Here is a 24,059-nt window from a genome sequence, read left to right on the forward strand (position 1 = left end):
TAGGCTTTCAAAGCAACGTCGAGCGCCACCACTGCTCTTATCATAACTGGGAATATCCACAGAGCGAACGCAAAGCGCGAACACTTTCGCGAACGCACTGCCATCCCGCGCCGTGCAATCGCAGAACTCTCAGATCGCATCTGTGGTGCGTCACAATCTAACTATTGCTAACCAGCAGTGCCCCGGGCCGAATGAAGGGCGCATGTGCGCACGTGTTCTTGCCGCCGCCGCTGCCGAATCCAGCGACAAACCGCCTTCGCCGGAAGCGTCTATCCCCACTAACGCACCGCTCGGACGCGCGAGCGTCGCGCCCAAACTTGAGCTTGGCTTCCCTATACTCCGATATAAACAAAATGTTACAAGCACGCGCCTTCTATACAGCGCCAGCAAAATTTACGTTATGCAGACGAAGAACAACAAGTAAACGGATAGCAACGCTCGCAAGACAAACGCAGCAGCAGTTTTATATCTCCTTGATAAAGGGTAGTCTGTATAAACGGCTGAAAGTCGGGAAAGTGAAATACAAGGGTTAAAAAGGTAATATAAAACGTAAGGGCACTGAAAGTTGATTTCTCTGTTGTTAGCAGTCTGAGAGCGGGATCTTATGTCAACAATGCTATCGCATTTGATGTTGACACGAGCTATTTGTCACAAAAAGCCTATCAGATTGCGCGAAAGGCGAGCGCATAGATTTCAAGTTCGCATTGTGCGAGCGAAGAAGTTGCCGCTCGCTGTTTGCAAATGTCGCCGCTGACAAGGACAACGAGGAAAAGAAAAGGAACTCCAAGGTTGCTAAAAAGGAAGTATCTTTGGTTGGCTTCAGCGCTCTAGAAAAAGGGGAAAAAAGTACATAGTATTAGAGAATGAAAGAAGTATGGAACAAGTATAGTAGAAGGAACTGAAATCTAAGGTTGTATGTGTGGGAACGCTGTCACTCAGTCTGTCAACATGTCATGTTCACAGCGACAGCGTCTTATATGAATCGATAGACGGACGCAGGGACAGAAGGAAGGACGGAAGAACGCACGGATGGATTTCTCGAGCATACGCTTTGAAAAATGGCTGTGGTAAAGGATTCAACCGAGTTTTTTTTATTTTTACCCCTGCCTTGCGATTTCTTGTGAATCGTGCTTCGTGTCAACAGCCAAAGGACCAGATGGAGGTGTGTCATCCTAGAATCTATTTCGCCTCTAAATACCTAGAAAACTTTTTGAGGACTGCAAAGGAAAGGAAACAACTATGAAGTCTTGTAGTCGGTAACACAACAACAACAACAACAACAACAACAACAACAACAACAACAAAATCGATAAACTACTTTGCAAGGAGCACACTGTGCTACAAATAAACCGGCTGAAATTTGTGCTGTACTCATCTATGAAATCTGCAATTGTAGATGATTTCTTGGAAATCCTGGCAAACGCTGTAACAATTTAATGTATGCCGTCATTTCCAATATTCTATTTTTTCACTTGAAGTAATAATAATAATAATAATAATAATAATAATAATAATAATAATAATAATAATAATAATAATAATAATAATAATAATAATAATAATAATAATAATAATGATGACTTCGACAATATAAAAAAACATAAAATGCAATAAAAAGCCTGAACCTATGAAATATCTAAAATGATGCCGTCACGCTTCCGTCTCATTCCTCGATACCCGCTACTGTGCTTCGTCCTGTGAGCTCTCATTTTTCAACTGTATAATCCACGTGTTATCTTTTCTGTGCTTCAAGATCGATGAAGGCGCCCTCTACTTTTCATCGCTGTGCAGCGTAGAAAGTTATGAAGCTCCGTTTTCTGTTCCCATGTTACGATATTGCTACAAAGTAGCAGGATGTGTATAGCTGCGGCTATGCAGTTAACGTTGCTCTGAGGACGCTTCTCGTAACATTCTGTCTAGATCGAACCATCATTTAACATTCTGCTCCTCACTATACGTTTAAGTACGTCGACATCTTAATGCAGGTTCGTATATAGCAGTTGCTAGCTTCCAGCACTGTCAAAGCATCAAACCAGCATCTGACGCTTCTATTTATACCGAGATGTAGAAGAAATGTCCATTATAAAATGAATCTTTAGTTTCTTCAACCACCATGATGGAATTTCAGAATGACAAGCGACTCAGGAGAAAAATGAAAAGAAGAAAAATAAACTGTCGGGTTCCGAAGAATGTATAAACCATAGCTCAGAGCAGAGTGAAGTTCGTGCAAAGCCTTATCCGGAAGGCGAAATGGACTCCTTCCGGCCGCTAATGAGGAAAAACGGAAAGAGAATACGACGGCAATGTGCGCCGCGGCGTCGTAGATTCCTAATGCTACAATTTAAAGAGGAAGGTTTCTGTTTCTTTTTTTGGTATGCCTGAATCGACTGTTACAAACCAGGTAAAATGTAAACGGCATATATATAATATGTAGGAGGAGACGTCAGCTGCAATGACGGTATTAAAACCCAGTCGCCCGTGTTCTTCCCGTGTTTTCGCGATACTACGTGAAGGTTGATGAGTTTTTTTTTCTTTTTTTGTCTTTCACGTTTTCACTGAGGGAACAGAAGCAGCAGCAAAATAGAGATTTCATGCGTAACGCATACCAGTGGTACGGTATTCGTTTCCGAAACAATTGCGTCATCTTTTCTTCTTTCTATCTGAAGGACAGCTGCTGCGTACATCAAAACAGCGTATAATTCGGCCAAATCTGAAGTGCTATTTTACACTTAAAGGCTAATCCATTGCACCTACTAAGCTGCAGAGGTACCATTCCCATGATAACCATGTAGTTTATAAGCGCTAACATTGCTGTGTTAATACTTTTTACTGTTTGTTAAGCTGTATATGGCTAGAACGTGAAAAAAATGTGGCGGTCCGCGAGTCCGTGAGTGCACCGAAACTATAAAGGAGCAGTGCTAGAAATGGCTATCTGGAAGGGTCTCCGCGCTTGCACTAGTTTTTCTTCAGGTTCTGTCAGTATAATATAGTTAGGGATGATACCCACGGCAGCACGAATCGTTACCCATAAAATCATTTCTTAATATTCTTTACGCTAACGTCCCCAAACGCAAAGTTTGAAACACGCATCTGTTAAATGTGGTGATAGAGAAATCAAAAGCTACAACAGAAGACACTTCGATAGATCCCAGCTCGCAATAAACACCGGGACCGCAAGTTTCAGCTTCGCTGGTTACACATCTGTACGGGGCGCTTGGGCGGCGATTTTTTTTTTCTTTTTTATTGCTGTGGGGTTACAGCTGAGTAATTTAATGCTCAAAATTATTTAGATTGATTCGTTTAAAGGGTACCTTAAGTGATTCTCTGCTACACAAGTACTCGCATAGTGAAACGACTGGGCTAAAGTTTGTTCTTAAGGATAAGTGCAAGAAAGCCGTAGGCTCGCTTACGGGATGATCAGGGCGATAAATGTTGACCCTTTCCCACGGATCGTTCTCGAGGTCGTACATGCAGGGTCCCATGGATGGGTGACAGTATTGTCCTCCCTGTATCGTAATATCAGTCAACACAGCATCCGGCAGCTCCTTAGGTGTCTCTAAGGTCTTGCCGTGGAAGCATGACAGCACCTGCACGTGAAGACACATGCGCAGTAATGTGGACACGCGAGACTTCACATTTCCATTGTATGTTGCGTCGTTCAGAGCTCCAAAGCGGTTGCGCATGCAGGCACTAAGTTCACCTTGTAATATTTGTTTGTATAAATGCAACCAAGAAATATTCTGTGGCCGGCAGCGCAATTTTGTTGTGAGTGTGTGTATCACCAGGTTATACACACTGGTGCAGGTGATACGCATAACCACAATTCCTGCATTAGCACTCATTCAGAAATAAGTGAAAACTATTTTCTTCTCATTGATATACGCCCCACTACAAGTCCCTCCCCCTCCCCCTTCACACACACACGCACACCTGCCTTCCCCTTTAGAGCTCCGAGTACGCAAGCGCTTTTGCCGTACGAATACATCCTATTGAATGACGCAGCGCACCTGAGCGGCGAGGCAAGCCTGCCTCGCTTCGTGAAGCGTGTTCCAGTGGTCGGGAGCCACGGCGCCGACTGGGTCGTACCACTCATAGTTGGGGTACACTGTGTTATTGCGGTCCTCCATGATCTTGAAGCGCTCGCCGCGTATGGCCGACTGACCCCACACGGGGTCGATGTTGTAGAGCACCTCCTTACGAGGCCACGGTGCTCCAAGTGTCAGCGACTGCCACTGGTTCACGCCATCGATCTGGGGCACGTTCTTCATATTGCCTCCTGCCGACCGACCGTGCAAACGTTACTAAGTGTGGGCTAAACATCTTATTCCTGGCGCAAAGCTTGAAACATGGACAAAGGACAAAGAAGGGACAGAGGAGCGCCAAGGAGCGTCGGAGAAGCGTCTCTGCTCTTTCCTTTCTTCATGTTTCAAAAAATTGCGCCAGGAATAAGATGTTTAGCAAACCTAGGCACCAGCTCGCCCAAGAACAAGTTCTATCGTTACTAAGTGTGTGCTCGATTTGACTCGCGGTTCACAAACTACCGAAAGAGTTCACAAATTCGAGAAAAAAGCTAATCTAGAAAACAGTGCATCTTGATTAGACCACCTTTCTGCTAAACCTGACCTCTATCGTGAATCCCAGCCGCAGCGGCTACATTTCGGTGGAGGCAAAATGCTAGAAGCCGCTGTACTTAGATTTAGGCGCTGTTACGAGTGGGTATTTGGATCCATCCCACCGCTGCAACCAGTCGTTACGAGCTGGGTCGTTGTCCGATGTGGACCCAGGGGGTAGCGTGGAGCTGAGTGGCGGGAGTCGTACCGCAGGCCCAGGGACGTCCGTAACAGCAGGAAGCCGAGGCAGAGAGACCGGCGTTGAGGAAACTTTACAGAAGTTTATTTACAACATGCCAGAGGACAGGATCGTCAGAACGACATTTAGTCCGATCGATCCGTCCCGAGCAGACGCTCTGCTGCTCCTTAAATACGCTTCATTCCCAAGATAGGGAAACTCCTTAATCAGCAAATGTCCAATCACAAATGAGCATGCCTTTGAAGCTGCATAACTAGCAAACGTCCAATCACAAGCATGCATGCCTTCGGAGAGTCCGTCTCTTCGACACATAGGTCACCGCCCCCAGGATGGCACGCCAGGGACCACTACACTCTCACTCTCCACGTCCGACCAGTTCGGAAGAAAAGGGGGGGGGGGGAGACAATGCCACCTCGGGGAACTGATAATCCTTTTACGAACAAAGGCACCAGCCTTAGCCAAAAGCACACTCGATGCAAATACGCGTCCCACGGAGGGGACCCGCGTGTAGCAGCCAGCTTCCCGCCGAAGCGCTCAGTTCAGGGAAAAGACAGCAGGTGTAGGTAAATCCGTTCTCAGAAATGAGGGGGGGGGAGTCCAAGTAGCAGGAAAACTCGTTTGGAGACAGCTGGCCCAGGACCCTCGCATTTGCTTTGTAACAGCTTCCCCGGCGGCAGGCCGAGACCTCGACGTACAAAGGTCAACCACCTTTGTGGGGAGAGGTCGATGAAGACAATGCTGGTATGCCGAAGTCGTGCACACCCCGATGCTGCTCTGCTGCATTCCTCTGCCACCTCCGGTGATCTCGAACATCTGGTAGCGTCGTTCAAATTCGGAGAAAAACTTCTTGCTCTGCTGGCCAACATTCCTTCTCGAAAGACAGCACCTGTGTCAACCACGCGAGAACCACAACCGCCAAGCAGGCAAGCGCCCGTACTCTCTCCCTGAGACCCACCAGGCTTTTGCTCCAAACAAAGTGACCTGTTCTGAATTACAATAGCAGCAGCAATTCCAACAACCAAACCTGAAATAGGCTGCTCAAATCCACAAACACATGTCGTGATGAAGCACGACCACATCAACAAAAAAAAATGGCAATTGTAAACCTGTCACATAAAAAAATGAACCTAAATACCAAGCCAGAGTACCCGACGCCATCAAGTTCCCTGAATCGCACACAACCCTAGCCTTCGGCTAAAACCCTTTTACTCATTGCACTTGGCAAATGAGTACTACATTAAGAAAACAAAACGCTGCAAACTAAATACGAAATAAAACTGAAAATCAAACTCACACGTATACCATAATACAAAGTGAAAAGTTAAAACCATACTGACACGCTTACTAGCACATAACGCCAAAACACATAAGTAGTACGTTAAACAGAGGCTTTTAACATTCAGCCTTCATCTCTGTAACCACTATAGTATACGAGCAGCTCTCCTCTACTCGAGCCCTACCAGCTATGTTTCTAGCTGTCAAAACAAAGGTATCTAAAACGAAGGCTTTTAAATCAGCCTACATCTCTTTTAAAACAATTCACAGCTCTCTACACGAGCGCTAACGGTCATGTCTCTTAAGAAAACAAACAAATAACCAAACAACTACCCCAGTGTCTGCTTCTGCGATAAAGAGGAATGTAAAAATTTACAAAACAACGCTGCATTCCTTCCTCATCGGCAGGCGACAAAACATTATCAAGCACATCCTTTCCAAAATTGAATACAAGGTAAATTCTTAGTATTCAACGTTACACTGCATGTGCTTATCTGCATGCGGTGCCCCTTCAGACGAGCTCTGGGGAGACGCGCATGCCACAGATTTCGAGGGGTCCGGTCTCGACAAATGAACAAAAAACAAACCTGTCCGACGCGCTCAGTAGCGGCGACTTTTGACCCGCGGCCTCTCGATTCTGACAAAGGGCATCGCTTGCCCATTGTGCCCCTCCGGGTTAAGCCGTCAGCCTTTAGCCACGGTGGGGGACAGCCTTTGTCACGATTCTGGCGTACGCGACATCTCGCTGCGCTCCTGCCTCGACTAGGCCGCGAAAAGGATGAGACCAGGCGAAGATTTCGGCATCTGAATTTCACTGAAATTCTTTTCTTCGCGACGCGCCTCACGTCCGATCTAGATTTCCGCGGGACTCTCAACTTGGAACTTGTCCTAGCACGCATTTTTGGGATTTCAGGCCTAGCCTTTATCTTGGCGTCTCGAAGAATGCGGTCGTCGCGTTTGGCTAGCGCCCTAGCACGCTTACCGCCACTGGTCTCTTTTGCGTTCGCCTTTCGCTTGCGTCGGCGCCTTTTTCTCACCGAACGGCTCGCAGCGCTCATAGTCTCGGCACTAGTACTCTCAAGTGCGCTGCCTTCGACCTTCGCTGCCAATACTTTAAGCGGCTGAACTGACTTGTCCTCTGGGCCGTTACTAGGTATCTCTGAGTCTGACCTAACGGTAGTCCCGACACTCTCTAAGTCAGCCAGCTCGCCCTGAGATGTCTCTTCAGCTTCGGGCGTTCTATCGCTTTCGTGGTTAACCCCTTTTCTCTGGCCTTCGAAGTCGGCCTCCTGCTCTTCGCGCCTTTGACACTCTTCAATCTCACGCGCTTTGCGTAGCGCCTCTGTCTCTCGCGCCACACGAAGTGCTTCTTGTTCTCGCGCTTCCTCATCTAGCGCTTTTCGACGCGCTTCATCCTCACGCGCCCTGCGGAGCGCCTCGGCCTCTTGCGCCACGCGAAGTGCTTCTTGCTCTCGCGCTCTGTGACGCGCTTCCTCCTCTATCGCCCTGGCGTCCTCAAGCGCCTCACGACGGGCTTCGGCCTCTAGCGCCTCGCGACGGGTCTCAGATTCAAGTGCTTTACGGCGCGCGTCATCCTCAAGCGCTTCAGCGCTGTCTTTGTTGCCTCGGCTTTCGCAGTCAGCAGGACCTGAAACACCTAAGTGGCGCAACAAGGCATCTTTGGCCTTATCAAAGTCTTGCGCTTCCTCCGTGGATAAGCGCTCCAAAACGCATGCAATTTCGCGCGGCAGCAACGTGACAAGCCTCTCCAACCAAAGGTCTCGGCTAACACCAACATCTTCGCAAACCTTTTCAAACTTAACGAGAAAAGACACAATGTCCTCGTCTATCTCGAAAATCTTGAGTTGACATTGCGCCAGTTGCCACTGAATCGCCTGAATTTCACGATCAAGTGTTTTCATTTTGAGAGCATGTTCTCGCTCCCGAGCCTGCCTCTCGCATTCCTCCGCCTCTCGCTTTTCACGCCTTTCGCGTTCCTCTGCCTCTCGCTTTTCGCGCTTCAGCCTCTCATTTCTTTCTTCCGCTTCGCGCCTTTCTTTTCTTTCTTCAGCCTCGCGCCTAAGCCTCTCATTTCTTTCTTCCTCAATTAGCTCTAGACACTCTGAGAGCTTGTCGTCGTCTGCCTCAAGGTTCTCAATAGCCTCGATAATCTCTGGCTTTCTCATTTGTTCTCGAACATCCAAACCCAAACTTTTGGCTAACTCTAGCAAAAGCGGTTTTTTCAGTGCCTTCAGATTCATGGTTGCTGCAAGTGCTGCTAACTTCACTACTACTAAGACGCTACGTTCCCATGCACAGGTCAACGTAGAGTAGTTACCCAAAATTACCACCTTTCGTACAAAACTCGAGACAAAGCCTGGTAAAATCTCAGTGAAGAAAAGTCAAGCACTCACCACACCCTGCAGCCATGATCACGGCGGAGACAATCCCGATGCTGGCACGAGCTTGTTGCGACTTGTCGTGAGCAGAATCCCGTCGCTGCCATCCAGTTGTTACGAGTGGGTATTCGGATCCATCCCACCGCTGCAACCAGTCGTTACGAGCTGGGTCGTTGTCCGATGTGGACCCAGGGGGTAGCGTGGAGCTGAGTGGCGGGAGTCGTACCGCAGGCCCAGGGACGTCCGGAACAGCAGGAAGCCGAGGCAGAGAGACCGGCGTTGAGGAAACTTTACAGAAGTTTATTTACAACATGCCAGAGGACAGGATCGTCAGAACGACATTTAGTCCGATCGATCCGTCCCGAGCAGACGCTCTGCTGCTCCTTAAATACGCTTCATTCCCAAGATAGGGAAACTCCTTAATCAGCAAATGTCCAATCACAAATGAGCATGCCTTTGAAGCTGCATAACTAGCAAACGTCCAATCACAAGCATGCATGCCTTCGGAGAGTCCGTCTCTTCGACACATAGGTCACCGCCCCCAGGATGGCACGCCAGGGACCACTACACTCTCACTCTCCACGTCCGACCAGTTCGGAAGAAAAGGGGGGGGGGAGACAATGCCACCTCGGGGAACTGATAATCCTTTTACGAACAAAGGCACCAGCCTTAGCCAAAAGCACACTCGATGCAAATACGCGTCCCACGGAGGGGACCCGCGTGTAGCAGCCAGCTTCCCGCCGAAGCGCTCAGTTCAGGGAAAAGACAGCAGGTGTAGGTAAATCCGTTCTCAGAAATGAGGGGGGGGGGGGGAGTCCAAGTAGCAGGAAAACTCGTTTGGAGACAGCTGGCCCAGGACCCTCGCATTTGCTTTGTAACAGCGCACGTTCAAGAACCCCAGGTGATCGAAATTTCTCGAGCCCTCCACTACGGCGTCCCTTACAGTAATATCGTGGTTTTGGGAGGTAAAAGCCCAAGAATTATTAATTACTGACCTCTATTATATTCCAAATTTCTGCCGCTTCAAGCCCTAAGCTTGCCTACCGGCTGCTGCGTAAAATGTGGGCAGCCAGTCGGTGATGTGGAAGAGCTGTCTAGTGGCCTTGGCCCGTGTGGCCAGACGCGGCGTCCAGAGGAAGCCCGGACCTCGCACGCCGCCTTCGGCCACGGTGCCCTTGGAGCCGCGCAGAGGCCAATTGGGCGACGTGTTGCGCGAGAAGCCGACGGGCGCACCGCCATTGTCGGTTGAGAAGCCAATCACCGTGTTGTTCAGCAGGCCGGCCTTGTAGAGGGCCTCCACGATGGCACCAACCGCGTTGTCCAGCTCAGCCAAGCTTCCTGCGTTACGTGCGACGAACAACTAACTGATCCTTAGAAGACCAGCAGCTATCTCGTCCTCTTTTTTATGTGAATAGGCACAAGTGCAGCGGGAAAAGATTAGAACAAGTGCCGAAAGCCGGAGTTAAAACATTTGTTAAAGTGGCCAGCATAAAATAGACCATCACAAAGCCAGAATTTTGAAAGCTATAGACGCGATTTTGCTGCGACGGTCACTTGTGCTAATCATTTTCTGTTGCGATGACTGTAATTCTCTATACATTCACAGGGGAATCATACGAATAGAATAGCTGAAGTCAATATGTGGATAAGAAAAAAGCACTTCGGGCGTTTTGTTTTCTTTATTCTTTCTGTTCTTTTTTCTCCGATGCGGGTGCGACCCGAGGGAAATGGTTTCCTCTGCAACATTTTTTTCCCCTCATAGCACCAGCAACGACGCGTCGCATCGGTTACAATGAGAGCACGTTTGTCTGCTGCACAAAAAAGATGTCGAGACTCATACAGCCTTTTCTGCTTACCTGTAGCTGAACAATATGACCGTAAGTGCTGACGCTAAAGAAAGCACAGAATTTGTAATAACAAAAACTATTGGCAATTACTAAGTCATAAAATATTTAATAATTCCTGGTGGCTTTGCGATGTAACAAAATTGGCATGAAACGTTTAAGCATATCCCACTATCGCAAACTTCTCTGCCACTTTCAACATGGACTTGATCACGATAACGTGGTCACATTAAAATTGCCATGAACAGCCCTCATTGTATTGCCAACGGTTTAAACAAGCCAACGAAGGATAATGTTGCTGGTAAGGCTGAGACCTCTTGGTGAGACCGTTTTCCTTCCCTTTCTGGCGCATATGTTTCACTTACTGTACAGTATCTTGCTCCATCTGAAGCTTTGCTTTCGGTCTGTCGTGAGAAAGCAAGAGCTCTGTTGCCCAGAGGTTTTTCAGGGCTTCTTTAGATTTTATTGACTCCTATACTACAGGCGCCTACAAGAGGCCAATTTCTATGGTTATGCGCGACTTGAATACTCGTTGAAATGCACAATATTTCTTGCACAAGAGCCCTTCCATTCAAGAAGAAAAGAAAAAGTCCGAACGAATAGAAGTTTTGATAAGTAATGTATACTGTTTTCTTATCGCATTTCTTCAATCTTGTGTTCAGATCGAGTGAAGTTATATTAACTCCTTTTTATGTACAGCTTAGAGCTCTTCAATATACTCTGTTTACGACACCTTCGCAAGAGACACTTTAGGATGTGCGCACATTTTAAGTGGCATAGCCTCACAGGGGTACTAATATAAACATTACTAAGCGGAGTGAAAAACACGCCAAATAAAAGAAAAATAAAGACGTAGATGGACCCGCACATTTTCAAGGAATAGGAAAGGAAGAGTATCTATAGTGGGCACGGGAACACAGCCTTTAGCTCGCCTCGAACCTACGAACATCACAGCGCTTTCGAATCGTTAAGCGTATCGCCCGAGGCACGACGCTGAATACCCTAGCGGTGTTTTATCTCCCTCTGAGCAGAAAGAACAAAGAGAGAAAATGCCACACGCCCTACTTTTTATACTCGAGGCCGTTTGAGAAAAGCGAAATAGGCATAAAGCTGACCAAAAACTAAATATTTGGGGATTGCGTGAGGGTGGACCAGAAGCTCGTTTCATATTGCGATAACGAGGGTGCCTGTTTGCATGCGGGTGTGAAAACACAAGTATCTGCTGCAGTATTCTTTATTAATATGGTATCAAATACTCTTGAAGTGAGGGCACGAGCATCAGTGCAGTTTGCGCTGCCCTATCGAGACTAAAAAGAAGGCGGAAGTGTGAAGCTTCTATGGAAAATATTATAATTTCCATGGAATAGAAGCGAACAAAGAAAGACGATTGCTGCTACTGCCATGCCCGTCACTTTATGCCAGTAAATGCACACTAAAACAGCCGCCATGGAGCCAATGAAGAACATTGTAGTCACAATCCTGCTGTGGAAGGATAAAAGACAGCGAAGGGGATTCAAGCAGAAAAAATAATAATATATACTTTCGCGCGCGATAATATCTTGTGCTCAGAAAACGTCAGCAAATGTTGCGTGGTTATGCCTCCAGGGAATCGCAGTAGCGAAGAAAGCCAGTTTTTGTCAACACGCTTGGCGTTGAAACTAATCTTTGCGCCCGAATTATATATTAAGTATCAATATGAAAGTACCGGAGGAAGGCAAGAATATTGTTAGTAAACCCCACAGTAGAGCAACATTGGGAGCCATGTTCATATGCGATACGTTTTATTTTTTTATTTTTTAATCAGCACTGCCATGCTATATGGTCCGAACAAGCTACGTAAGGCTTCCAACATTATTTATAAACCATGGATTATAGCTTTGACATAAACGACATCGCAAGTATTTACGTCATTTACAACAATGGCTTATGGCTTTTGAATTATCGTGCTATTCCTTTTTTTGTTTCACGACTCAGAAATGCTGTCGCTTTCTACTTGCTCTCTTTTCCATCTCGCCACTCTGGATTCTAAAGCCATTTAAAGGCTTTTCACCGCAAGCGTACGCACAAACATTTGGCCAGCATGGAAACTGTTACTGATAGTGGAAAGAACGCTGTGAAAGGAAAACGGGAATGCTTACTCTTAAAGTCGACGCACCTAACGTATTCGGTAAAGGCTGGTTCGCACCGGTGACAAGCACCGGTCGCGCGACCGTTTGCGACTGGCGGTCAAAAAGCGACTCAAAGCGACCGATGTTCACACCTGCGTGCGACCTATACGCGTCGCCACATAGAATTCACGTCTGCTCGTATACAGCTCGCATTGCCGTTGCCCCGTAAAATAGGCTGACGTCATGTTCCTGAGCATCTGATTGGTTCAGACGTTTGCGACTGCAGTCGCGCGACTGAAAAATCGAGCAGCGAGTGACTGAGCCAAAGCAGTCGCTTTGCGACCAAAACGGCCATTTGCGACCGTTTGCGACCAGTAGCTTTGCGACCAGCTTAGTCGCGCGACCGTTGCTAGTCGCCGGTGTGAACAAGCCTAACGCTCGCAACGCGCATTGACGTACCGGCGAAAATCTGCCTGTCGTAGTCGCCGAGGTAGGCGTACTTGGCCACGTACTCCTTGGGCGCCTGGAGTGAATCGTTCAAGCCGCCGCAGTGGACGGCCGTCGGGGCGAAATACAGGAAGAAAGGCTGTGGACAAAAACAAGGCTGGCTCCTTGCAAGTGGGCAATGCGTAGGCTGTATTAACCCTTTGTTAGGCACTACCTTCAAATTAAATTTTTTTCTTAAAACCTGCAGAACAACAATTAGGATGACTTCCTTATTGTTGGCAAGGTAAGAATCAACAATTAGGATGAATTATAGGATGACTGTGCAACTGTGCCGCTGCCGCTGCCGCTGCCCTATTAGGACTAACATTACCAGCCAAAATCAAGCCCGACAGTGGTTCTTAGAAAAAACATGGCTGATCCCTCCGTCATAGGAATCGGTATAACACGAAAGTGAAACGTGTCTTCACAGAAGTAGTGCTTATTGTGTAGCGATATACGAGACCTTGTACAATGTCTATTCGTGTTTGGCAGCTATAGCACCGTTTGACGTGGATGCACCCATGTTGACAGCATGTCTCTATCGCGACGACTAACGCCCATGATTATGATTAAACCGTTGTGGTAGCTGACGGTGTGAACATATATTTGGACACAGCGAATCGTGAATCCCGCGTAAGGATGATATCAACAAGCTCATAATCAACACTGGTACCCGGTATGCACTTCTTCAAAGCGTCGTCAATTAAAGAGAGAAACGGCACGGTGTGCGCTTTCGAGTAATGGGTAGCCGACGCCTGTGCTCATGTATACATAACACACACTGCGCTTCAGCAACACGGGAGGTAGAGGTTCGTAGCCTGAGCCGCAAACGCGTGCGTCCCGCTGGTTTCTGTCTCGCAGGCGCTGCTCTCGCTCCACCAAGGCACGACATTCGCCCGTCGAAATCTCGTCCTTTCTGCAACGCGTATTGCAGTAGTTTTGTTAGCCGGTGCTCTCGCAATTGAAGCAGTCGGCGGCGGAGAAATCCTGTTGGTGCACGTGGAAGCTGCACTACTCCTATGAGCCGACGCACGCTAACACGAAGCGAAAGGCGAAGAAAGACCTTAACCAACGTAACTGCGTCAAGGGTGCCTCGGCGACGCCAGCGCGGCCAGTCTACCTCTCTGGTATCGAGACGCTGTAACCATGACCTCCGATATCGCGTGCTATCTCGGAGTAAGCGCTAGTAAGTGTCGATCGTGAAGTATTACTTCTTTTCACATCTCACAGACGGCGGCACCACCCCGCTCCGCCCGCCGCGAAAGAGAATGTGTGAAAGATATAAGGCGCGTTCGCACCGTGTCTCGCATCTCCCGAGTTAGCTTGGTCGGTAGGGCGCCGGGCGCTTGCCGTCGCGGCCGCAACGTCGTGGGTTTGATTCCCAGCGGGGTATCTTTTTCTTGGTTTTTTTCTGTCTCACCCGTTGGCGTCCATTTTATCAACGTCATATCCGTGACGGTTGTACTTGGTGGACCCCGGCATAAAACACTTTCTTGTTAAAAAACTGAATAATAAGGGCAGCGAAAACCATTTTCGGTGTAGCAAGTTAGTAACCAGGTTCTGTTTAGTAAACGTGTAAAATGAGACACTTCACAGGCATGTAATGTTTTCAAAGCGCTCATTTAGGCCACTGCAACAGATAGCGAGCAGTAATCAAGGCACGTGCAAAATTCAATTTGCTGTCCGTGCCGCATGTCGTAGAGAAGTTAAAAAAATGTCACAGTTTCGCCGCAACGGCGAAGCATTGGATGCGATAGCAACAAATTGAAATGCAACGCGAAGAACGGAAAGCAGCTCAAAATTTCAAGCACTTCGCTCAAATTTAATAATATCTGGGGTTTAACGTCCCGAACCCATGACATGATTATGAGAGACGCCTTAGTGGAGGGCTTCGGAAATTTCGACCACCTGGGGTTCTTCAACGTTCACCGAAATCTAAGCACGCGCGCCTCAAACATTTCCGCCTCCATCAAAAATGCAGCCGCCGCGGCCGGGAATCGATCCCGCGACATTCGGGTCAGCAGTCGAGTGCCATAACCACTAGACCATCGTGCCGGGGTTTCCAGCGCGTCGCTCAATCGAAAAGGACGCACGAAAAAAAACACACCGAGGACGAGCGCGAACTATCAATTGTCACAGCTCGACACTTAAGGCGCGCTGCTCAAACATAAAGAAGGATGCACGAAATGAACGCACAGCTATACACAGGACAAATGCGAACTAACAACTGTCACAGTTGTTACTTCTTTCTGTTTCAACAGCGCGCTCCTTTCGCAAACGCGGCCACTGCAGCGAGCATAGTGACCTTCGTACGCTCTGTAACTTCAGCGCGGACATCGTGGTGAAAGCACACGACATACAAACCACCCCCATCACCAGATAAGCGCGTGCGCAAGCGACCACACCATTGCACCTGGCGAGGCAGCAGGCGCGCGCGCATCGCAACGAGCAGGGCGACGACCTTTAAAGCGCGCCCCTCGCGCCCTTCGCGCCATCTCGCTGGTGACCAAGACAGCATGCTGAATTAAATGAGATCTATAAATAGCTCGCCGTTAGCATGCTGAGAGACGTACACCTCGTGGCTTAATACCTATAAGCCGCGCGCTGCGCATCGAGAGGTCGCCCGTTCGATTCCGCGCTTCGGAAAAATAATTTTCTGATTTTTCTTGGTGGCTTTATATATATATATATATATATATATATATATATATATATATATATATATATATATATATATATATATATATATATATATATATATACGGGACATGACGGCGACGGACGACGGCAAATATCAGCCGAGAGTGCCCATATAATTGCTATCGCAATAATAAAAATTCAAAGTAACCTTCTTCAATTCGCTAGATGGTACCACAAGTAAGTATTTTGACCGTTTTTTAGGAGCGAAGCTCCTTAGGCCCGCACCCCGCCGTCGCCGTTGAAGCTCCCTTGTCTTAAGCATCGCTTTGGATTGCAGTGGCCGGTGATTAAAGAGGAAATGTTTAGGCCTTGAGCGGTTTTGTTCTAGCGCACCAGAAATTCGAGGTTAAAATAAATAAACTCTGTGCACAACTGGTTATAATGGTCATCTTCACTTTCACCACCTTTATTGTAAATTGTAAAATGACAACCATCATTCTAGCGCACTAAGGGCGCTTTGTCGAAAGTAGAAGCAGACGCTCTCCGCACACGGCGCCGGCGCAAAAAGACAATAGACAGTTATAGTTTAGTGTTAGCGTGATAGCGGGGGTTAAGGGAATAGCGTTACCGTGCCGCAAACGTTGGTACCGGAAAGCATGTTTTAGTTTAGCGGGATAGCGTTTACGTGCCCAAGCCGGGATGGTGGCGCCACCTAGCGAAGGGTGAATGCGTTAAAAAAAATTGGCCGCGTATCTGCGTGCTTCGCTGCAAATGTCGTGTAAAGACGATAGAAGAGGCGCTGTGTGAGATATGGACGCCATCTGGCAATACGTCGGGAAACATGAGTGCTGTGTTGCGTGCTGGTAGTCCCGGCGCAGCAGCAGGCGAAGACCGGCGGTGACCAACTCGACCGGCGGGGACGCCAGCCAGCCCGAAAACGCGGTTTGGCGCGAAGCGCTGAAGCAGAGAAACGTCCGCACTCAACGAGTACAATCCACACACTCTTTTATTTACACGTCGCCTGGGTAAAACAGGAACGCCAGAGCGGCGCCCACAACCGGCAGCCTGAAGGCCGCCCACAACGCTGCTTTTTCATTTTTTAAATATTTTTTTTCACCTTCTTGGCCTTCTCAAAACTAAAGTTTTTCAACACCAACCCATAGCATTCGTACAGTGCAATACAGAACCGAAACCGAAACACAACAATGAGCTCGTGCGAAGGGCACGGAGGAAGGCAAATGTCAGCGCAGTCGCATTTTCAGCTTTGTTGAAACAGCGCTCACTAGACGACGACGAAGTAAAAGAAGGCACAGGACAGGCGCTGCCTGTCCTGTGCCTTCTTTTACTTCGTCGTCGTCTAGTGAGCGCTGTTTCAACAAAGATGAACGCATACCAACTCGCTCAAGCTTCCATTCTTATGCATTTTCAGCGCAGCTTAAGAAACTAGGGTCCTTAAAAGTACGTATGTATGCATTTTCTATTAAAGGAACACGCCACCTAATACTTACCTAGTGATGTTGCACCTCAGATATGCATGATATTTACCTTTTGATCGACAACGTTCACAAGTATGAACAGCCGCACCAGTTCAAGACGGCTGGCCCTTGGGCAAGTGGTTCAACTTTGGCCGAGTGGCTGAATCGAGGGACGTGCCGACAAACAGAAAGACAGAAAGACAGACCAAAATTTCTGCGTTTAAGTTCCCCAAGAAAGACTATCGTCTTTAAAAGTGAAAAGAACATGTGGCGCACACATAAGAAAACGACTCGACACGTCCGTATAGCGCCGAAGCCTAAAACCAACCAACTTTTTCTTTTTTTTCTGCGCCCCTCGCGCCAGCCTTGCTGCCGCGCCGCACGAGGTCACGTCCGACCTCTTCTTTCTTCACTGTGCCATCCCGTCGATGTCGGTGGCGCTACATAGCTCCTTCCCCTAGAGAGCAGCATGGTCTGCGTACGAAATCAGCACTGCCAGGAAACTCTGCGGATTGAAGTAGTGTCCGCAGCGACGGGAACGGAGACATGTGGAACTGGATTGAACCAGGCGACTGTGGGAGTCGTCTCACAGTAGGCTGGCTTCAGGCGCTCCAGTGCGATGGTGTCAGGTTTGCCATGAACATCTACGACATATGTCGACTCGCGTTTCTCCAATACCGGAAAGGGCCCGAGGTAGTGTGGGTGGAGAGCAGGCCGAATAGGTCCAAAGCGCAGGAAAACGTGGGTTGCATTGGTCAGGTCGGATGTAATGTATGGTGCGCGGTCTGGAGGAGGACGTGTCGGACAGGGTTTAAGATCCCGGAAGAAGTCCCTAAGAAGGTGTACGTATTCGTGAGTAGACAGAGCTGCCGAGGGTGGTCCTGGGGAGAAGAAGTCGCAGGGCAGACGGAGCGGAGTGCCGTAGACGAGCTCCGCGCTCGAGCACCCGAAGTCCGATTTCAAGGCGCAGCGGATACCCAGAAGTACCAGTGGCAGACGTTGAACCCATTGCGATGGCGTGCCATGGGCCATCAGTGCTGCCTTGAGCTGTCGATTGAAGCGTTCTACGAGGCCATTGGTCTGGGGGTGGTAGGCAGCCGTGCGAAGACGATGCGTGCCAAGCAAGCGTAGGAGCTCGTGAAAGAGGGGAGACTCGAATTGCTGTCCTCTGTCAGTCACGATCTTGGTAGGGCATCCGAAGCGGGCAACTCATGTTGTGACGAATGCTGCTGTGACGGTTGCAGCAGAGCTGTCTGGAAGCGGGGTCGCTTCTGGCCATCGAGTAAATCTGTCGACAGCTGTGAGCAGGTAGCGAAATCCGTCACACGGTGGTAGTGGTCCGACAATGTCGATGTGGACAATATCGAAACGATGGTCAGGCTGGAGAAACTGGCGTGTGTGGGGAACAGGGTACCTGTGGACTTTGGCACGTTGGCAGGGTGTACATGCACGTACCCAGTCGCGTACGTCTGCGTTCATCCGTGGCCATACGTAACGCGATGAAACAAGGCGTTGCGAGGCACGAACGCCGGGGTGAGCGAGCTGGTGCAGCGTGTCGAAAAGCTGTTTGCGTAACGTGCGAGGGACAAATGGTCTGGGTGTGCCTGTAGAAGTGTCACAGACGAGGTTGGCGCCATCAAGCAGGATATCGTGCAATCGCAGTGCTGTTTTAGATGAGCGCAGTTGTATGAGCTCGGGATCATTAGCTTGGTGTGCTGCGAGCGTCGGCACATCGAGTGGCGCAGGAGTTGCAGGTGATGTCACGGCGTCCACGCGGCTGAGAGTGTCAGCAGGTATGTTCTGGTCGCCGCTGACGTGTCGGATGTCGGTGGAGAATTCAGATATAAACAAGAGATGGTGGATTTCTCGTGGCATGTGCGTCGACGACTCTCTGCAAAGCGCATATGTCAACGGCTTGTGGTCCGTGAAAATTGTAAATGGTCGACCTTCGACGATATGGCGAAAGTGTCGGATGGCGAGGTAAATTCCAAGTAACTCTCGACCGAAGGTGCTGTAACGACCTTGTGTTGGGCTGAGTTTCTTGGAGAAAAACGCTAATGGTTGCCATGAGTTGTCAACACGCTGCTGGAGAACCGCTCCCACGGCTGTGCTAGACGCGTCACTCATGAGGGCTAGAGATGCCGTGGGGTTGGGGTGGGCAAGAAAGGCAGCGTTGGCGAGCGCGCCTTTGATCTTGATAAAGGCGTCTTCAGCAGTGGAGTCCCAAGGTAGTAAGGACGTCTTGTTCTTGCTGGTAAGCAGACGGTCCAAAGGCGCCACTATATCGGCACAGTTCTTGATAAAGCGGCGGTAAAAGTTAACCATGCCGAGGAATTGCCGCAGCTTCGTGATCGTTGTGGGCCTAGGGAAGCTCTGGACTGCTTCAATTTTTGATGAAAGTGGGCGGATGCCACTGGTGTCCAGGTGATGTCCGAGAAAGACTAAGCTAGTGACACCAAACTCGCTTTTCGAGGCGTTGATGACGATGCCGTGGTCAGATAGACGTTGTAGCAGACAACGAAGGTGTTGTAAATGCTCTTCCACAGATTTGCTGGCCACCAACAAGTCGTCGACGTAGGCGAAAACAAAGGGTAGACCACGCGTGACTGTGTCAATGAAACGTTGAAAGGACTGAGCGGCATTCCTGAGACCGAACGGCATTCGCAAAAACTCGAAGAGTCCGAATGGTGTTGTAATAGCCGTCTTGGGTATGTCTGATTCGGCCATGGGAATTTGGTGGTAGGCGTGGACAAGGTCAATCTTCGAAAAGATGTTGGCGCCGTGCAGAGCGGCAGTGAAATCCTGTATGTTGGGTAACGGGTACCGATCCGGAATTGTCTTAGTGTTCAGAGATCGGTAGTCTCCGCATGGCCTCCAGTCACCCGATTTCTTGGGCACCATGTGGAGTGGAGATGCCCAGTTACTTGCGGACGGGCGAATAATTCCCAATTCCAGCATATGTTCAAATTCTGCACGTGCAACCTTGAGTTTGTCCGGAGCAAGGCGACGTGGCCGGAAGAAAGCAGGAGGTCCGACAGTAACGATGTGATGACATACGTCGTGGCACACTGGTTTTTTCCAATTAGGCGGTGCGGTGATGTCAGGGAATTCTCGTAGCAAAGCCGCGAAGGGTTCATTGGAAACCGTAGCACAAGAGAGGGCTAAATCTGTGGTTCCAGGCGCAGCAATGCCTTTCACCGAGAGGTAAGTTGTCGCATCTAGGAGACGTTGTCGCTTGACGTCGACAATGAGGCCATGGTCGGTGAGGAAATCAGCACCGATAATGGCAGAAGGAACGTCGGCGACCATGAACAGCCAGCGGAACGGTCTTCGTAGTCCCAGGTTGAGGGTGAGCGACCGTTGTCGAAATACTGGAATCCGCGTTCCATTCACAGCTTGCAAGTACAGCATGGGAGTAGCGGTGCGATCCATTCGTGTAGCAGGGAGAATGCTGACCTGTGCGCCTGTGTCAATTAGGAAGCGTTGCCCAGTGACCTTGTCGTTGACATAGAAGAGGCGACATGGGGTAGGCCCGTGACCGCTTGTCGCCGCTAGCGGTCGGCCGGACAGTTTTCCGACCAGGTGCAAGGGAGGAGGCAGTGACGCGCGCGAGCGCCAAAACGGCGGTGGTACCAGCAGATGTCAGACTGCTGTGATTCACTATTGCGCTGGCTCTCGATGGATGAGAAGCGTCGATAAGATGGAGAACGGCGCCGTCGACGTGAAGGAGGAGAAGCGCTCCTACGAGTAGTGGCAACCAGAAGCTTCTCCAGTCTGTCGCATAACTCAGCGACGGGAAATGATGGTGATTCTGGCTCGGACCGCTTTGTCAGTGAAGGGCTGACGGCGTGCGATGCAGAAGCCGGAATTGCAGCTGCGACCACTGGAAGTGGATTGGCAACTTCCATAACCTTGTCAGCCAACGTGGCGAGCTCTGACAAATTCTGGGTTGAAGCAGTTGCCAGCACCATCTGGACTTGGTTGGGCAAGCGCTGAAGAAATAGCTCACGGACGAAGGTGCTGTCCGCAGTGGAAACGCGTGGGCCGAGCAGATTAAGGAATCGACGCAGTAGCTGGCTTGGCCGTTGATTGCCGAGCTGTTCGATTGAGAGTAGCTGTTGCAACCGTGTGCGTTCCGACATAGCCGTGCGGTCCAGTATAGCAGCCTTAATTACGTCGTAAGGCGACTCTGGTAGGTCGTGCGCGAACGAATGGAGAAGGTCGGAAATCTCGTCGATGAGGGCCGCTGGAAGCGCGTCGACCACAAGGAGGTACTTGCGAGTCTGGGACGTAATCCGCGACAGTTCAAAACGGGCTTCTGCTTGGATGAACCACGCCGAGGGGTTCCGTTCCCAGAACTCTGGCAGTCGGATGGTGTTCGAAATAACCGCAGCGGTTGAAGAGGTCTCTGCGTTGGCCGAGTTGGTCGAGGCTTGCTGGCGTTCGTTGCCGGTGGTTGACATGGCTCCACGTCTTTTTGTTTCGTGTTGCACGTTATGAGCAGGCACAAGTTGCTACTTGATCCAAACGTCCGGGTCACCAATTTGTGGCGCACACATAAGAAAACGACTCGACACGTCCGTATAGCGCCGAAGCCTAAAACCAACCAACTTTTTCTTTTTTTTCTGCGCCCCTCGCGCCAGCCTTGCTGCCGCGCCGCACGAGGTCACGTCCGACCTCTTCTTTCTTCACTGTGCCATCCCGTCGATGTCGGTGGCGCTACAAACAAAACCGAGAATGCTTGCCTGTATCCCCGCACGCAGCAATATTACTCCTGTTTTTAGTGAAAATAAAAGTAAATAAATATGAACTAAGCACCAAAAGCGAAAATTTTCATGTTGCTGACTTGTTTACACCGATCTTCTGGATAGGCCTAGGGACTTTCGAAATGGGAAGCGATCTCAAAAACTACGCTAAGTTATCCGTAATACCGTGTCGTCGAAGCTACCTGAAGGCAAGCGAAGCCATTTCGCACAGTCGTTTGCCACGAGAGAAGTGGATCCGTCCACATCTACGCTAAATTCAGTTCGAAGCGGGCGTCGAAAACCGCCGCCATGTTTTACGTACACTACGTTAACCACGCAAACACGCTAATGCTAAATCTGAAAAATAGCGTGCGTACGGTAAACGCTACGGCTCACGTACGGTACTGCGCATGCGCATTTCGGTTCCGCTATTCCGGTACGCCCGCTATTCCGTTAAGCCCGCTAAACTATAACTCTCTAATGAAACGCTGCGCACGCCGAAAGCGCGCGGCGTTCCGTCGCCGCCGTCGAAGGTCTCCGCTGCATCACCGCTCGCACCCCTCTGCCACCTGTCTTCCTCTCCCTGCGCTACGCGCGCCGCACACTCACTCGCTTAGACGTTTACGCCACTGAGTGCAGGAAACGCTCTCCCCACCCGCTCCCCACCCTACCGCCTTCATGAAAGCCAGCAGCGAGATCAGGCGCATAGTCGCTTGCGCCCCATTTCTAAGGAGCTTCGCTCATCGGTTGTATTCGTACACGGAACAACTGCTACTTTTTATTATGCGTGTTTGAAATGCAGTGAAAAATTGGCAAACATTTCTACCACTGTCCTACAAAGGGTTAAGGTGAAAGCCTTAGATGCCTCATGAAAGGCGAAAATTGACCATAAGCATCAACACGAGTGATGCAGAAAATCATCATCACGTGATGGCGTCACAGATCGCCAGAATACGTGACGTCACAGTGTCGTCACATAAGGCGACGTCACGTGATGTCTTGATCCCATGACATTGTCGCTTGGTCGAAGGTGGGCGGATCACGGAGGCAGTGCAAAACCACGTTGGGTGCAGAAAGATTTCGGAGGGCCGGGGGGTAGGGGAGGATGACTGAGAAGAAAAATAAGAAGATGGCTTTCGCCTTCGAGTTTTCTTAGCCGAATGCATAAGGGACCCTGTCAGTTCTTTGCAACAATTCGTTCTCGTTACCTGTTCTTTCTTATTCGTCATTAGTTTGCATAAAGCACGCTTCCGCAAGTGCCATGATTGGCCACTATCGGGAAGGGATGATAATAAGTGAATCGCTTGAAAGTAACCCGTACATAACCGACAAGGCAGCGATGTTTTCTTATCATATTACATTTTTCTCATTAATAAAAGTTGCTATGCGGCGAATGTGCTTACCTTATTGCTATTCTGGCTTCCGATAATTTCAATCGCTTCTTTGACGAAGAGAGCGGTGAGATATCGTCCCATTTCTCCGAGCAGCGGTCTCTTATTCGACTTCAGCGCATGCCCGGATATATCCAGCGACGGCTGATTAGAGTTCAATGTAAAAAAAAAAAATAGTAGCACCACTGGCATTAATCTGCGCACGCTGCATCGCCATCATCTGCACAAATGACATGCAAGAGCTGTTCATACGAAATGAAAGCGTATGCAGAGCCCAGTAGCATTAAATAATTCGGCAGATTCCACGCCATGTGGGAATCGGTTTCATGCGAAGCAATCAGCGTATGCTGCATTTTTTGGCCAAGCGTTACAAGGTGGATCGAAGTGTTTTTGTAAGCGTAGTAGTTCTGTGCCCATCGTGGCCTTACCAGGCACGTCGACTACACTGGCGTTTAAAGCGTGAATTATGGTATGACGTAACGTCAGCACCCATTTTAGAGCACAGACGTGAGTATTATCGAAACGAAGAGCACTTTACAATGCGGCGATGAGAATATCATACGCAACTTTCATTAGCGCATTCCTCCGGGGTCGAGCAACGCTTGAATATAGTTTGCTGAATCATAGGTATACAAATATAAAGTTTATTCGACTTCTATGAAAGCGAGCCAACACTGGAACCACAATTGACGTTAACCCGGCATGACGCCTGTATCATAGGAGTACATAGGTAACGTTTATTGCTTTGTTGTAAAATTAGATAGCCAGCACTGCAACCACAATTGCACCGACATTACGCATGCATTGCGTCTTCTTACAAAGTGTTTTCAAGGCCTTGCATGGCTCTGTGGTAGAATACCTGATTGCCACGCAGAATGCTTGGGTTC

General features: G+C 49.1%; 1 protein-coding gene across 2 annotated transcripts in view; it reads right to left on the reverse strand.

Annotated features, from left to right (window-relative positions):
* The window catches only part of LOC119388139 (arylsulfatase B), a 48,723-nt gene that overhangs the window by 5,428 nt on the left and 19,236 nt on the right, over nucleotides 1-24,059 (reverse strand). The window contains exons 6-10 of one of the 2 annotated variants that reach the window (XM_037655787.2): nucleotides 23,185-23,316; nucleotides 12,895-13,021; nucleotides 9,528-9,821; nucleotides 4,008-4,276; nucleotides 3,411-3,587 (exon numbers count right to left, since the gene is read on the reverse strand). In XM_037655787.2, coding sequence (XP_037511715.1) covers nucleotides 3,411-3,587; nucleotides 4,008-4,276; nucleotides 9,528-9,821; nucleotides 12,895-13,021; nucleotides 23,185-23,316 — 999 coding nt within the window. The remainder of the gene's footprint in view (nucleotides 1-3,410; nucleotides 3,588-4,007; nucleotides 4,277-9,527; nucleotides 9,822-12,894; nucleotides 13,022-23,184; nucleotides 23,317-24,059) is intronic. The other variant, XM_037655788.2, reaches the window with a different exon arrangement.

The sequence above is a fragment of the Rhipicephalus sanguineus genome, chromosome 3 (genome assembly GCF_013339695.2).
Source record: "Rhipicephalus sanguineus isolate Rsan-2018 chromosome 3, BIME_Rsan_1.4, whole genome shotgun sequence".
NCBI lineage: Eukaryota > Metazoa > Arthropoda > Arachnida > Ixodida > Ixodidae > Rhipicephalus > Rhipicephalus sanguineus.